At 35.9% G+C, this 14,993-nt stretch overlaps 1 protein-coding gene across 1 annotated transcript; it reads right to left on the reverse strand.

The window, feature by feature from the left end:
• Positions 1-5,915: 5,915 nt before the first annotated feature.
• Positions 5,916-7,003, reverse strand: LOC110903518 (metalloendoproteinase 1). Its single transcript, XM_022149408.2, has one exon. The coding sequence runs from the start codon at positions 7,001-7,003 to the stop codon at positions 6,068-6,070; it is 936 nt and encodes a 311-aa protein (XP_022005100.1). The 3' UTR covers positions 5,916-6,067.
• Positions 7,004-14,993: the final 7,990 nt, after the last annotated feature.

Below are 14,993 nucleotides of genomic sequence, written 5' to 3' on the forward strand. Positions count from 1 at the left end.
CTTTGGTGTATAGCAAGAACGTCTAACCACCAAATTCACCCCAACATCACCGGTCACAACCTCTTCTTCGTACTCGGTTTCTTCATCGTACACTGGATTGTTTTCATACTCTTCATATTGTTCGTCATCAGACTCAGCAAACAAGTGCCTTTTGCCAGCCCTTTTGCACTCCGCTTGACGATGGCCCGTCTCACCACAATTGAAACATCTTGGACCACTACTACTAGCCCCCTTAGAAGTAGGCCCGGTATTGCTACCCCCCGGCTTCTGTTGACTAGGCCCGCCACGAGGCGCCCCACTGCCAGACCCAACGTTTCCCCCAGCAGGGGTAAATGAACCGCCCACCCGACGGTTTTGCTTCTCAAAGGCCAACGCCCGTTGGTGTGCCTCAGGAATGGTTAACGGATCAAAAAGATTCACGGCCTCCATGATTTGAACCCTTAGACCCCCAATATACCGAGAAACAAGTTGCTCCTCCGGTTCTTGAATATCATTCCTCGCAATCAACTGGTAAAACTCTGTGGTATAATCATCAACCGATTTAGCCCCCTGTTTCAAATTCTGCAGACGCTGGTACATCAACCTTTGAAAATTATGAGGCAAAAAATTGGACCGCAAGCACTTTTTCATCTTGGTCCATGTCACGATCCTTGACTTCCCGAGCCTGTTTCGTGTTAACTTCAATTGTTGCCACCACGCAGAGGCCCTACCACGTAACCTGGTAGCGATCAAGGCCACCCGCTTGTTTTCAGGCACCTCCTTGTATTCGAACACCTCCTCTACGGTAGCCAACCAATCGATGAACCCCTCCGGATTCAAACTAGACCCATCAAATTCCGGAATATCAACTCTTATTCCAGAATCCCAACGTCTGTTACCCCCTCCACGTTCACCCCTTGGTTGCCCTTCCTGTTCGTCTTCGGAAGCCGAACCGTCACCAAATGGGTTACTAAATTCAGAACCATACCCGTCATTGGGTCCCTGTCTCCTACGATTGATCAAATCGGCCATCCGATCGGTCAACTGATTGACCACTTGATCCAACCGTTCATCCACTCTCGCCATAAGTCGCTGTTCCAACTCTCGTTCATACACTTCATCAAGAGGCCTGTTGTTGTTTCTCCTCGGAGGCATTTTGAGCCAGGAATTCGGCTCTGATACCAACTGATGCAGCGCGTGAAATGAAAAAAAATGAAGATTAGACTGAAATTCGAAACGGGCCTAAAAAAGATAACGGGCCAAACACACGGCCTAAAACAAAAAGCCCAAAATAGTTCAAAAAACATAAAAATGCAAATAAGTAATAGAAATAAGCGTTTTTTTGGCCCGGACGATGACCCAAACCGCCGTAGGCGTTTGCAGCAAGATGGAGCTTGTTCTCGCCTTCGAATCGCCTGGTCGCACGTCCCAAACGGACCCCCATAGCCCAAGTTAGGGCCATTTTAGTGAAGGCCCTTTTCTTACGCGGTCTTGGGCCTCCAAGTACATAATAGCCCGTTCCTCCACACTTGGGCCCACATCAGTTACTATACAGTATATTTACCCTTGTTTGACATTTATAACCCTTGAATATATATACTTTCAAGGTTTGTCAACATTAGTCCTTTATTAAATATAAAACGCCACGTGTAAACTTAAGACACGTGTCAATACATTATTGGACACAAAATTTCGAGGTGTTACAAGATGATGACTTGTGCTTGTTTTCATCATTCGATTATCAAGTAATAACAGAAATAAAGTGGGTGTTTGAACCAAAACTTTGATGGAAATCCCCTAAACACAAACCCACAACCATAGACTAAGTTGTGAGCTTGGTGGGAAAAAGATTCCATCAAGTTTCTATAAAAAAACATGAAGATACAAAAAGATAAAAACATGCAGAATTTAAAGTGCACTTTGGACCTCAAAAATGGTGAGGTTTCACCTTAGTTTGCCCAAGCAAACTTGTGAAAACCTTCCTAGAGGTTATCCAAGTGTCTTAGAAAAAGAAACAAAGAAGAAATAGAAGAAGAAGTGAGTTGAAACTCACTTTTAATGACTGAAAGTTTCTGTTAATGTTGCTGAAACTCAGCTGAGTTTGAGAGTGTTTTTGGTGAGGTTTGAGGGTCGTAAAAGTGGGAAAGTGGCTGGAAAATAAGGGGCATTTATAGGGACGGGATTAGGGTTTCAATGGGTTGGGCTTTGAATATGATTAGTGGGTAATTAACTTTGAAACAAGACAACTAAACCCAGCCCAAAGGCTGTGATCGAAATCTGCCCAGCCCATACTTATTTATTTATTTATTTTTAACATTATAAGGTGTATATTTGTTGCATATTCAGGTGTTACATGTTATTTAATATATGACCAACATGTAACAAGGCCTAATATGCAAAGGGGACATGAAAACATGTGTTAAACAAGTATGTAAACATAGGTTTTGCGTTGTATTAATAAAAGAAGTATTGTAAGGATTAAACAAGTCTCGTATTCGAATAATCAAGTGCTTGCATGTATGGAACGTTTAAGAATTACGAATGCACGATAATGGCTTACGAGTTACACTTATGTTTATGAGGATTACGAATCATGTATCAACGAACAACGAATATTTTACGCAAAAGATCAATTCCATTATAATCAAAGTCTCGGATTTACAAGGTTTCAAAACGAAATACGATTACAAGGATACAAGTTTCCAAAAATAGAATTACAAGACAACTTTCTAATTAAGGAAAGTTACGAAAAAGCGGAGCGTTACAACTTGAGTTTTTTGTTGTGTTTAGTGTTGGTGTACATTAGGTTTTTGTTGTTGTACATTGGCGTGGTATTTAAAGTTGGTGAATATCGCTATTGTTGCAAAACTTGTAAATAGGCTATGATGTTTTAGATCTAGGTTCAGAAAACTTAGAAGGCTTAGTACAAGCAATCAGTAAAGCCCAGGTTTTCGAGCCTACAAAGTCAAATTTGCTCGTGGTTTGTTATTTATAGTATGACCCTTATATATATATATTCGCTTGTGGTTTATTATTTATATTCAGGTTTACGACCTACGACCTCACTGGTGATGACGAATCAGTTGTTATTATGGTTATTGTGACCAATACAACATCAAAAAAATTAACGGCTACATTGATCTATGAGCCTCTTTGTTGCAACTTGATAATCAGTTTACATTCTTTTTTAGTTGTTGTTACTTAATTGAAGTAAAGCATAATTGGGTTTAGAATGTCTGTTTCTAACGAATATGTGGGCTTTTTTGAGCGACTGAGAAGTATTTTAGAGGATGTTGTAAACTCCGACCGCCGCCTAACCTAGTGTAACGCTCTGCTTTTTCATAAACATCCTAAATTAGAAAACCTGTCTTACGAGTCTATTTTTAGAAACCTGTTTCTCTCATAATCGTATATAGTCTTATCTTCGTAAATCCAAGATTTAAATCGTAGTGAAATCCATTGTTTATTCTCAAATTATATCCTACTATTTCATTATACTTTGATTCACTATCCATGGTTCTTGTAAACATATAAACACTTGACTTATATGCTCAATTTGTGCAAGATACGTTACGTATTCTCGACATCTACACTTAATTTACGCTTGTTTTATAATTGTTTTATGATTAAATTTCATTGCATACCCTTACATACCCTTACATACCCCCTCCCCCTTATGGAGTCGCGCCCCGCGAGACCACCGGATCCGCAGAAAACAGATTCCAGCTTTGGGATTGGGTAAATTGTTGTGTTTTGTTGGGTTTTATTTGTGTTTCTTGCATTTAATGGCCACCAACCTTAACCCTAATTCATCCCCTATAAAACCCAAGCCTCCTCCACATATTTTCACTTTGCAAACTCACTTAAACACTCTCTAATCACTCCAAAATCCAACTAAAATCAGTAGCAAAAACAGAATTGTTTCAAGTTACAAAAGTGAGCATAACCTCACTTCTACTTCATCTCTTTCACTCCTTCTTTCTCCTTTGCACTTGGAACAACCTTAGGTGTGTTTCCACAGGTTTTCCATGGAAAACCAAGGCTGGAACATAAACCAAATAAGGTCCAAAGTGCAAGAAAACTTTCTGTTTTGTTTATATACTTGTTAAACTTTCTTAAACTTGAGATTTCTCAACACATTCATATGTCCTTATGCCACTAATCAAGACCATGATTATATGAGCTTAAAAACAAGGTTGTGACATGTAAATCAACAGGTTTAATCCTCAAAAACTTTCTGTTTTAATAAGGTTTTGAACCACAAGTGATGAACAAGTCTTGCACTTGACGTTGTGTGATTATATGGTTAGCTTGGGCTATCCTACTTGCAAATCCACACATCACTTGATGTTTTCTTAGTTAGATAGTATGTATTTCCATTTCCTAATGTATGTTCATGACCATCCTTGTTGTCTTATGACAACTTGTGTATTAGTGACAACTAAAGAGGTTCCTAAATGGAAGATTTATCTTCCTACCTCATGCATGACTTATATGATGTTCTTGTTGAATTAATGGACTAGTAATCTATGATATTTACTATATAACATATATAATATCCAAGTAACCGAACCTTTGATGATGACCTAGTGGTCATTTGTCAAAATGATAAGTTACATCATCTAAGACCATAGAACTCGTTACGATTCTAATGGGTGTTTTAACCCATGAAAACATTCAAACCCTTTGGGTTTCATAGTGTCAAAACAAGTATTATGTGCTAGATGATTATTTTCCCGCATTTATACTTTTGTATTTAGATCCTTAAACCCTAATATAAACATCCCTTAAACTCCAAATCGAATACATTCACCCTTCTAATCCTGACAATCTCGTCACGCTTGGGTAATCGGAAAGCATATGCAATATTTGTGAGTATACTTGAAGCCCCCTTTTTCGTTTACCACCTTTTGGGGTGTAGCATGTTTTCTATTAAAACTTACACTTAAACTTTTTTTCTAAATGCACAAACATTCCTTATACATGCATGCATACTTGATTACTTGATACTTTAAACTTGGGGTATACATTTTGTGTTAGACTTATCATTAACTTCGTACGAGCCTATCCTTGACATATATAGCGCTATAAGATTAACGCACCGCCTGTAAACTTTGGGTTATGCTAAGAGTTTATTGCGTTTCATCTTTGGTTTGATTAGTTAAACACATGCCGATTTTATTGTTTATCTTGTATCAATAACTTGCCATGTGGAATTGTTTAAAAAATTATCTTTTTATGCTATGTACGAAAATCTATATACTCGCCTTTGCTTTTGCATTGAACTTTATTTTTAAACATGTTACAGGTTGAGGATGACGATGTTTTGAAACTGAAGTAGTGATGATGCTTAGATACATATTTAGACGTCATAGGTTTTTACATGTTGTAACAATTTCGTACTTGTTTGTTGTATTGTTTTCTTGTATTGAACATGTTGTATTTCAAAGTTCCATGTATTGTAACACTTTGTTATGAATGAAATCAATTTATTTTTAAATCTATTGTCACAATTAGCGTTATGTGTGATAAGCAATCCTTCTTCGTCTCACTCCGATGTTTCCGCCATCGGTTGGGGTGTGACACCTAGAAACTTAACAAGCTAACTGAGAGAGTTAGCAACATTCATTAAAATTAAAAATAGACTGAATTACAACTTGCGATAGATGCGCTTTAGGCGAAGCCTAATAGTGTTGAAAAAAAAGATTAGGATTAGATATATTAGTACTTTAACACGTTGATTGTAAATTTTGTAATTTTTTTTGTAAATGATCAATGTTATACATTTCTTATTACTAGCTTCACTGACTAAATATAATTTTTTTTCATATTTGTTATATAATGAAGAGGAAATTATAAAACGTACAAGACAAACACATATTTTTGTGAAAACAACACTCAAAAAATTAAAACCAAAATCTTTAACAAAAGTCACAACCATCACACATGAAAACAACACTCAAAAAATTAAAACCAAAATCTTTAACAAAAGTCACAACCATCACACAAAGTGTGTTATTTTTAATAATGTTATCATAGCACACTGAAAGCATAAAATTATCTTTTTGTTTACTATTATCATACCAAGCTAACTTCCGTATAGAGCCCTAATCCCTTGAATATCGTCCGAACTTAATCCTTTTGTTTCTCCTGCCATAAAGCTACCCCACATTATTGCACTTTGAAATTGGCTATGATCAAGTCCAAGTAGATGTCCTATTTCATGTAAAGCCAAAGTCTCAACATCAAAAGCGTTTGGAACTGCTCCAATCACCCAACTTTCATCCGCATCATAGTGGAACCTTCCATCTGTAGGGTAAAAAGCATGGGCCAATACTCCACCCTGCCCGTCAAACGGGGATCCATCTCCATGGGATCCGCGTGCAAAACTAATATTTATGTCAGCGCTTTGATAAGTTCTAGCTTGTGAAAATGTGAAATATTGAGAAGCAGTAGCCCATTTGCTAAAAGCTCGTGCAACAGGAGGTATGAATTGGGTAGGGAAACCTGATCCAAAAGCATACGTTAGATGCCTTTTTCCCTCGGGCCATCTTGGTGTGCCCTGAGGGAATTGATAATGAGAGACGGTATGTAAAGTTTTGTAACTATGTTGATGAGTTTGCTTATCAGGAAGTCCACAACGAGGCATGACCATCGTGGACATTGTTGGCGCATCAAGCGTTCCAGTGGCATTGAGATGGTGATAGACTTGGTACGACTTGATTGCGGCCTCCAGCTCCTCGTCAAAATAGTCTTCATTAGGATTTGTGACGTTAGGGTTGCTTTCGTAGTTAAGGTAACCAAAATGGCTAAGATAGAGTTTAAGGTCACGTATGCCTTTTAGTTTCTCACCCTTATGACACCCTTGCATTTTTTTCAGAAACCCGAAAGGTGAATGGTCAGTGCTATTATCTAGTAAACCATTTGGTTGTAAGTGAGGGTATTGAAAATAAGAAAATACAGGTAGCACAAACAGAAATAGAAAAACAATGCATGCAAATGGAAAAGAGAGTTTAGATGCCATTAGAAAGACTATGTTCAAACTTTTGAATTTTGATATACGTTTGTAGGATTTAGAAGCTCTATTTATATCGATATTCTTAACTTATTTTATTTATTATTAAATTCATTGAAAAGGGTATGAAACTTTCGTGATGTTAGCATAAGGTTTGCTATTTTGATATTAGTCAATAAGATGCCTTCCATAACAAAGAAAACTCAACTTCCATGTCCGCTTGAATTTTTGTTTCATCATTTATGCCTTAATTTATGGCAAATTGGCAATGTTTTTAATCCTGTTGTTAGGGCTGTAAACGAACCGAACGAACACGAACAAGGTCATGTTCGTGTTCGTTCGTTAAGGAAATTAACATGTTCGCGTACTGTTCACGAACGCACACCGAACATAAGTTTATGTTCGTGTTCGTTCGTTAAGGAAAGTCAGTTGTTCACGAACAGTGGTCCTGAACACAAACGAACACAAGCAAATAAAAACGAACGAAAACAAACATTTAACTTGAAAATAAAAAATAAAAACATTGATATCCTTAAACATTATATAAGTAGTTAAACATAAGCATCAAATGATACATCAAAACACAAGAAGTCTACTATACTACCAAACAATGAATCAAGTTTAACTAACTTAGACATAATTATCCCCAAAAAATGCTTTAGAATGTCCAAATTTTAGCTAACTTAGAAAAAATAGGGTTTCAAGTCTTCAATAGATAAAATGTTTAATATTATTATTTTTTAAATATAATCAAACGAACATGAACGAATATTAACGAACGTAACTGAACATATTACCGAACGTTCACGAACGAAGTCGAACGAACGAGGCATGTGTTAGTGTTCGTTCGCTAAGCTAACCGAACGGAATTTTTTGTTCGTGTTCGTTCGTTAAGCTAATCGAACGAATATAAACGAACTTTCCGCCGAACGGTTCACTAACTGTTCACTGAACGTTCAGTTTGTTTACAGCCCTACCTGTTGCTATTTGTTTTATTGTATACTATTTAATGTTATTATATATATAAGGTAAAGTTGTTGTACAAATAAGTACTAAACCTGAAAAAATGAAAAGTATTTTTTTTTATCTAGTCAAGCATATATTTTATCCTAAATTCTAAAAACAATAATAGTAATAATAACAAAATTATATAATTACTCTAGAGTATTTATTCAATTATATAATTATATATTATATTATATATAGATATAATTTAAAACATATTGATGCAATGATTGTTGTAATGTATGCATTATGGTTTGTATAGTGATAATGATATATATTATATTATACAGTAAAATGCCCGGATGGTCCCTATGGTTTTGTAAAACAACACCTGTAGTCCCTAACTTTTGGAAATTACATCGGTGCTCTCCGTGGTTTACTTTTTGTTACTCGGATGATCCCTGGAGTGGATGGAGGTTAGTTTTCTCTGTTAAGTACATCTGAAATTACTTATTTACCCCTCCCTATAAAAAATAAAAAATCAATATGGATTATTAAAAGTGTGGGCCCACCTTATTCACCCATCCTTGTAAAGAACCTGCCACCATCACCATAGCCACCCACCTCCACCATAGCCACCTACCTCCACCGCCATCCTGAACCCACCATCGACGCACCACCTCCAACCTCGTTACAGATCTGAAATCAATGAACCAGCTTTTGAAATGGTCGATGGGATAAAACTCACCTAAATCGGACGTGTTGTTGGTGTGGAGGTGTTACAGGTTAGCCAAATCGGAGGTGTTGTAGGTTTAGTGTTATGCCAGCTGTCAGAACGGTTATTCGAAAAACAACGCATGAAAACAAAACACCGGCGGTGTTTTCCGGCGAATTACACCGAAAACGGAAAATTAACAGACAAAATGAGGTTTATGAAGGTCGGAGACAGATTAATAATCGAGAGATTGTTGCACATTTGCCTCGTTTCTCTCTCAAGAAACTTTTTGTTTGTATATATCTGAATCGCTTTTTGTGTTGTCAAACAAAAAGCATGTGTGTATATGTCCAAGTGGTGGTGGTGGTGTGGGGTAGGTGGTGGTGCTAGTGGCGGCAGGTGGTGGTGGGGGTTTTCCTGAGAGAGAGAGAGAGAGTAGAGAGTTAGAGTGTGTGTTTTAGAGAGAGTGAGTGTGTGTTGTTTATATACATGTGTGCGTATGGATTTTTATTATATTTTAACAAAAGCAAGGGGTAATTTTCTAATTTCACATGGACTTAACGAGAAAACTAACCCCATCCTCTCAAGGGACCATCCGAGTAACAAAAAATAAACCACAGGGAGCACCGGTGTAATTTCCAAAAGTTGGGGACTATAGGTGTTACTTTACAAAACTATAGGGACTATCCGGGCATTTTACTCTATATTATATATATATATAGTTTGCAACATATTGATGCAATGGTTGTTGTAATGTATGTATTATGGTGTGTATGCGTTGCAGCAGGGGTAAACACCAATGCCACATTACTGCCAACGACCACCAACACTGAAGTTGCGGTGTTTTAGTGCGAATAAATTAAACCGAAATGTAAAACATAGAAAATAATAACTAAGTCGATCTAGGACCCGCGAGTTCCGATGAACTTGTCAAACGGGAAGAAATAGATGCGAGTATATCGTAATGCACGGGTCCTAGATTGACTTAGTTATTTTATTCTATGTTTTACGTTTCGGTTTAATTTCTTTGCATTAACACGCCGCAACTTCAGTGTTGGTGGTCGCTAGCAGTAGTGTGGCATTGGTGTTCTCCCCCGCCGCAACGCGATGGTGCTTAATACTAGTAATAGTATAATTTTCAACATTTTCTTGCATTAAAGCTTGTACATCAAGCTTTGTAGATGTATTTATGCATCTTATGGTTGTACCCAATGTGGGTTTACAACTTTGAGCCACATGAGAGAACAAGGGATTATTGCGTGGGGTGCCACATGATAATGCGTGAGTCTGTAGCAAGCATAAGACCATGGGTAGTGGGGGTTGAACTTCAAGCCCCTCCCTTGGGCATTATCCGATATGTGACTCCTAGCATTTCATATAATTTGTAACACTTGTATGCATTAAGCTACTATACATCATGCTTAATTGCTTTTTTATGCTTAATGGTATTGTACAATGGTGTACAAACACTCCACGCTTTATATTACACATTAAGCATTACCCATTACCAATGATATAATTTGTAATATTTTTAGGATAAGAGGTGTGGTACCTTATGCTTTGGGAGTTTTTCAAAAAAAATTGATTTTTTTTTTACTTTTAATCCAAAACTATTTGATTCTTTACTTTTAACCCAAAACTATTTGATTCTTTTTTTTTTACTTTTAACCCCAAAACTTTTCATCTTTTACAATTTAACCTCACAATTTTTTACTTTCAACTTTGATCCTCTATACTTTTCATTTTTCGCAAAATTTTCCTTTTACGTTCCGTTCTAAATTTTGCGAGTTAACACGAAGCAACGCGCGTGTGTGGTTAAACGTTTTTACGTTGTCTATTTTTTCCCATTTGACATGTTCATCGTAACGCGCAGGTCATCGACTTAGTTATTCTTTTATATGTTTTACGTTTCGATTTAATTTCTTCGCATTAACACGTTGCAACTTCAGTGTTGGTGATAGTTGACAGTAGTGTGGCATTGGTGTTTTCCCCCGCCGCAACGCAGGGTGCTTAATCTTAGTTAATCTATATATTTAATATACTAGACTAACTATACAAAAACAAGTATATATAATTCCTTTTATATATACAATATATCATGTATTGCATATATGTAATGTATTTTTTTATATTGCAGATCATAAGCACTGTCAATTGCAGTCCTCGACGTGTTTTGGATGGAGTTTTTTTTTTAGTTTTCTAATAACGTAAGTTTACTAATGACCCCTATCCTATGTGTGTGCGTGTTCGCATGCTCATGCTTTACGGAATCAATTTGAAAATATAAATCTATACATCCAAAATTGGAAAATAATGTCAAACTTTAATGAGTAAATTGCTACAATCGTCCCTGAGGTTTAGGTCTGTTTGCTAGTTTCATCCAAAATAACTTTTTTGTGCCAAATAGCCCTTCACCTTTGGCATTTTTTTGTCATTTTCATCCAAATCACTAACTTTGTTTACTTTTTCTGTTCAGTTGAAGGATATATTTGGATGAAACTGACAAATATAAAACCTCAAGGACGATTTTGGCAATTTAGTTAAATTCTTTCTAATTTCTTTTATTTAATTAATTTTGTCACATATATAAAACAAAATATACATCTAATTATTATAAAAATATAATAGTTTTGTCACATAATTTTTAAAAATTTTCATCCAACCACTAACTCAGTTATTTTTTCTATTAAGGTTAAGGATATTTTAAATTTGTTAGGAAACTTTATTTGTAAGTATTGAAGAAAATCTCAATCAACTGAATCTCTGAAGAAGATAACAGTCCTGAAGAACACAGCAAGATGAAGAAAAACAGTTGGGACAACTGAAAAGCAAAGTATCTACTACAAAGAATCTCAAGTTGATAAAGAGTTGATTTGGATTATCAGAGAAGGTCGTTTATGATGGATCTGATCATCAGTTTCTGACAAATTCTGATCATCAAACTTTCTGATGATTTGTTCACCAGAATTTCTAATGAAGTGGCTTATCAGAAATTCTGATGAAAGACCCACTTGTTTAAAATCATAACTCTATCCTGCCACCCATGACCGAAGCATGACATTATTGGTTTTGATGATTACAAATGCAACTTGAACGACGGATTCAATGAATATGTCAAATTGCTACTTTATGCAGGACTTATTGCATGAATAAACAATTGTTTATTCATGTCCACAGCCGTCTATAAATAGAAGGCTCGAGAGGCAGAAGATATTTGAGTTTGAAACTTAGCATTCACATACAAACACTCAAACTCCACTGCTCTTCTCACCCACAGAAATCAAGATTCATTTGTATTAGATAATAATCTTACAATCACCTTGTTAAACTAATTTGTTTCAAAGTGATATAAACTTGATAATTCTGTAGGTCTTGTTTCTTGAAAGTCTGATTTTCATTTCCGCACATCTTTTTCACATATACTGAAATCACTTGCCATATTACGTAAAAAGAAGTTGTTAAGGCTATACCGGGTCCAACAATTGGTATCAGAGCATATTGAATAAATTATTTTCAAACGATCAATCGTTCTTCTTCTTTTTTCTAAATATGGCCAGCTTTCAAACCTGGAATAATGCTTTCAATATTGGTTCTATGTCAAAACCTCCGACTCTGGTCAGGGAGGAATACCCCCAATGGAAAATCAGGATGGTCAATTTCCTTAATGGTCATGACCGAGCTCTGTTTAGATCCATTGAAAGGGGTCCACATATACCAATGACTGAAATACCTGCAATTCCAGCAACTGACCAACTACCTGCTATCCCTGCATCCCGAGCTCCCAAAAGTGAAATACTTTGGAGTGAGGAAGACAAGGAACTGGTAGCAGGGGATGAAAGAGCAAAATCACTCTTAATAATGGCCATCCCCAGTGACATATTTTCACAAGTTGATGCTTGTGCATCAGCCAAGGAAATATAGGATCAGTTGGAATATCTTTGTGAAGGAGGAGAAAGGATGAAAAGAAACAAGAGAACAAACAACGTCTCATCCTATGAAAGGTTTAAAAGTTTACCTAATGAAAATTTAAATGACACATATAAAAGGTTCACAAAACTTTTAAACGAGCTAAAGAAATTTGGAATAACTAAATCAAATGATGAAAGAAACATAAAATTTCTTGATGCTTTGCCTAGAGAATGGAGAAGTCTTACAATGACTTTATCCTCAACCTTAGAACTAGGAAACATAAGTCTTCATGACTTATATAGCATCTTGATCCCCAGAGAGGAAGAAATATTTGAAGAAACCATTCAGAGAGGGGGATCTTTAGCTCTTATCTCTAACTCAAAAAGACAAACAACTTCCAATGATCCACAACCAACAAACAGCCAGTCCTTTGAAACTTCTGATTCATCATCAGCTTTTCAGCCTTTGCTGATGCAATAGCACTGCTCACCAAAACATTTGAGCAAAGGTTGAGGGGAGGAGGCCAGAGGTACCAGAGGAGTGATAGAAGGAGGATGGATGATAGATCTAAAGAAGATATTAGACCTAAGGATAAAGGAAAGGCTGAGGTGGTGTGTTACAAGTGCAAGCAAAAAGGTCATTATGCATCTGAGTGTAAGACCAAGAAGCTGAAAGATGTTGCTTACTATGAAAAGAAGCTTGAGGAAGCTAAGAAGCAACAACAGCAAGTCAGCTTAATTGCTGGAACAGATACATGGCTATCTGATGATTCTTCTGATGAAGAAGAAGAAGAAATGGCCAACTTTTGTTTCATGGCACTTTCTGATGACATACCAGAGACTTCAGGACAACAGGTAAGTTTAGACAATCTTGATCTTGAACACAAGCTAAATGAGCTCATATCATATTTTTTAAACTTGCAAGTTAAACACCAATCAGATGAAAAAAAATCTGATGAGTTGCAGAGGACCTTGAATAAAATCATTCTTGAAAACCAATTACTGATAGAACAAAGTTTAGATCAAAGAGCTAAAATTGAGTACTATGAAAATGAAAGAAGAGATCTTTACAAGAAAATCAATGATAAAGAAATTAATGTAAGAGGTTTTCAAGAAGCAAAAGAATTCATAAATTTCATAGAGTCCACTCCAAAGGACAAAGGAGAAGGGTTGGGTTATGTAAGAACAAACAATAACAAACCTACTGTCTTTGTAAAAGCTACTCAACAGACTTCTGATAAATACTTATCAGAATCTGATTCTGAAACTTGCAAATCAACATGTTCTGAATACTCCTTTGACAAGCCAAATTTTGAACCAAAAAGAAGTGAATGCAGTCAAGAGTTTGTAAAAACTCCAGAAGCAGTTCACTCATCGTTTCAAAACTATCCCTTCATTCCATCACAAGAAGGAAAATCAGAAATTTCTGATGACTCCTGTATGTGTGTTGAAATACTGAAGCTTGTTCAACACCATCTCCAAAAGGAAAACAAAAATTCTGTTAATGGCTCAGCATTCAACAGAAATTCTGATGAAAGGTCATCTAGAAGAAATAATAGAACTAGAATATCATCAGAAAGTGTACCCAAGCATGCCTGGGTACCTAAAACCCTCTAATCATTTCATTTCAGGACCATCATGTGCAGCAGATCTGGTACTGCGACTCAGGAAGCTCCAAGCACATGACTGGAGATAGGAGCTTATTCAGCAACTTTGTTTCGAAGCTGGGTAAAATGGTGAATTTTTGAAAATGAAATAAATGAAAGGAACATCTGACCATTTGAAGAAAGTAGCCTATAGAGGCTTAAGGTACACTCTGCTAAATCATGGTCAAAATTATGATAAAGTTCTCCATGATTTGTAACTTGTTTGAATAAAAAAACATAAAAAGAAAAAGTACCTTTTTAATAAAACACCAGAAGATCTGATAAATTTTAAGAAACTCTGATACATCATCAGAAGAATCTAACAAATTATCAGAATTTCTGGTAACAAATCAGAAAGCTTCTTAAAACAAAATAGTCGAATAATTATTTGAACAAGTTCATACATTTCATCACCTTTATTCATAACTCAAAATTGACAAATTCATAATTTAATTTTTTTTGTTTGTTGTTTATTTTATTCTCTTTGGCAAACGTCACATGATAGAAGATTTTCTGGAAATTTTTAATAGATGTAGAGATTTTTTTTCTTCATTAAATACACTGAAATGACAATGGTAGGCAATCATGATAGAAAACTGAAAAATAGCCGCCTAAATCATTTAATGAAGAAGGGTTCAATCTGGGTTATTCTTAAAATCACCTGATAAAACAATAAAATAACCAAGATTGTGGTAGACAAGATTCAGTGGGTAGATAACATTTATGGCAGTTCTTAAATTTACTATATATGTCTACCACATTAAGCAAAGACAATCACATTCATC

This window comes from Helianthus annuus, chromosome 13, assembly GCF_002127325.2.
Source record: "Helianthus annuus cultivar XRQ/B chromosome 13, HanXRQr2.0-SUNRISE, whole genome shotgun sequence".
Taxonomy (NCBI): Eukaryota; Viridiplantae; Streptophyta; class Magnoliopsida; order Asterales; family Asteraceae; genus Helianthus; species Helianthus annuus.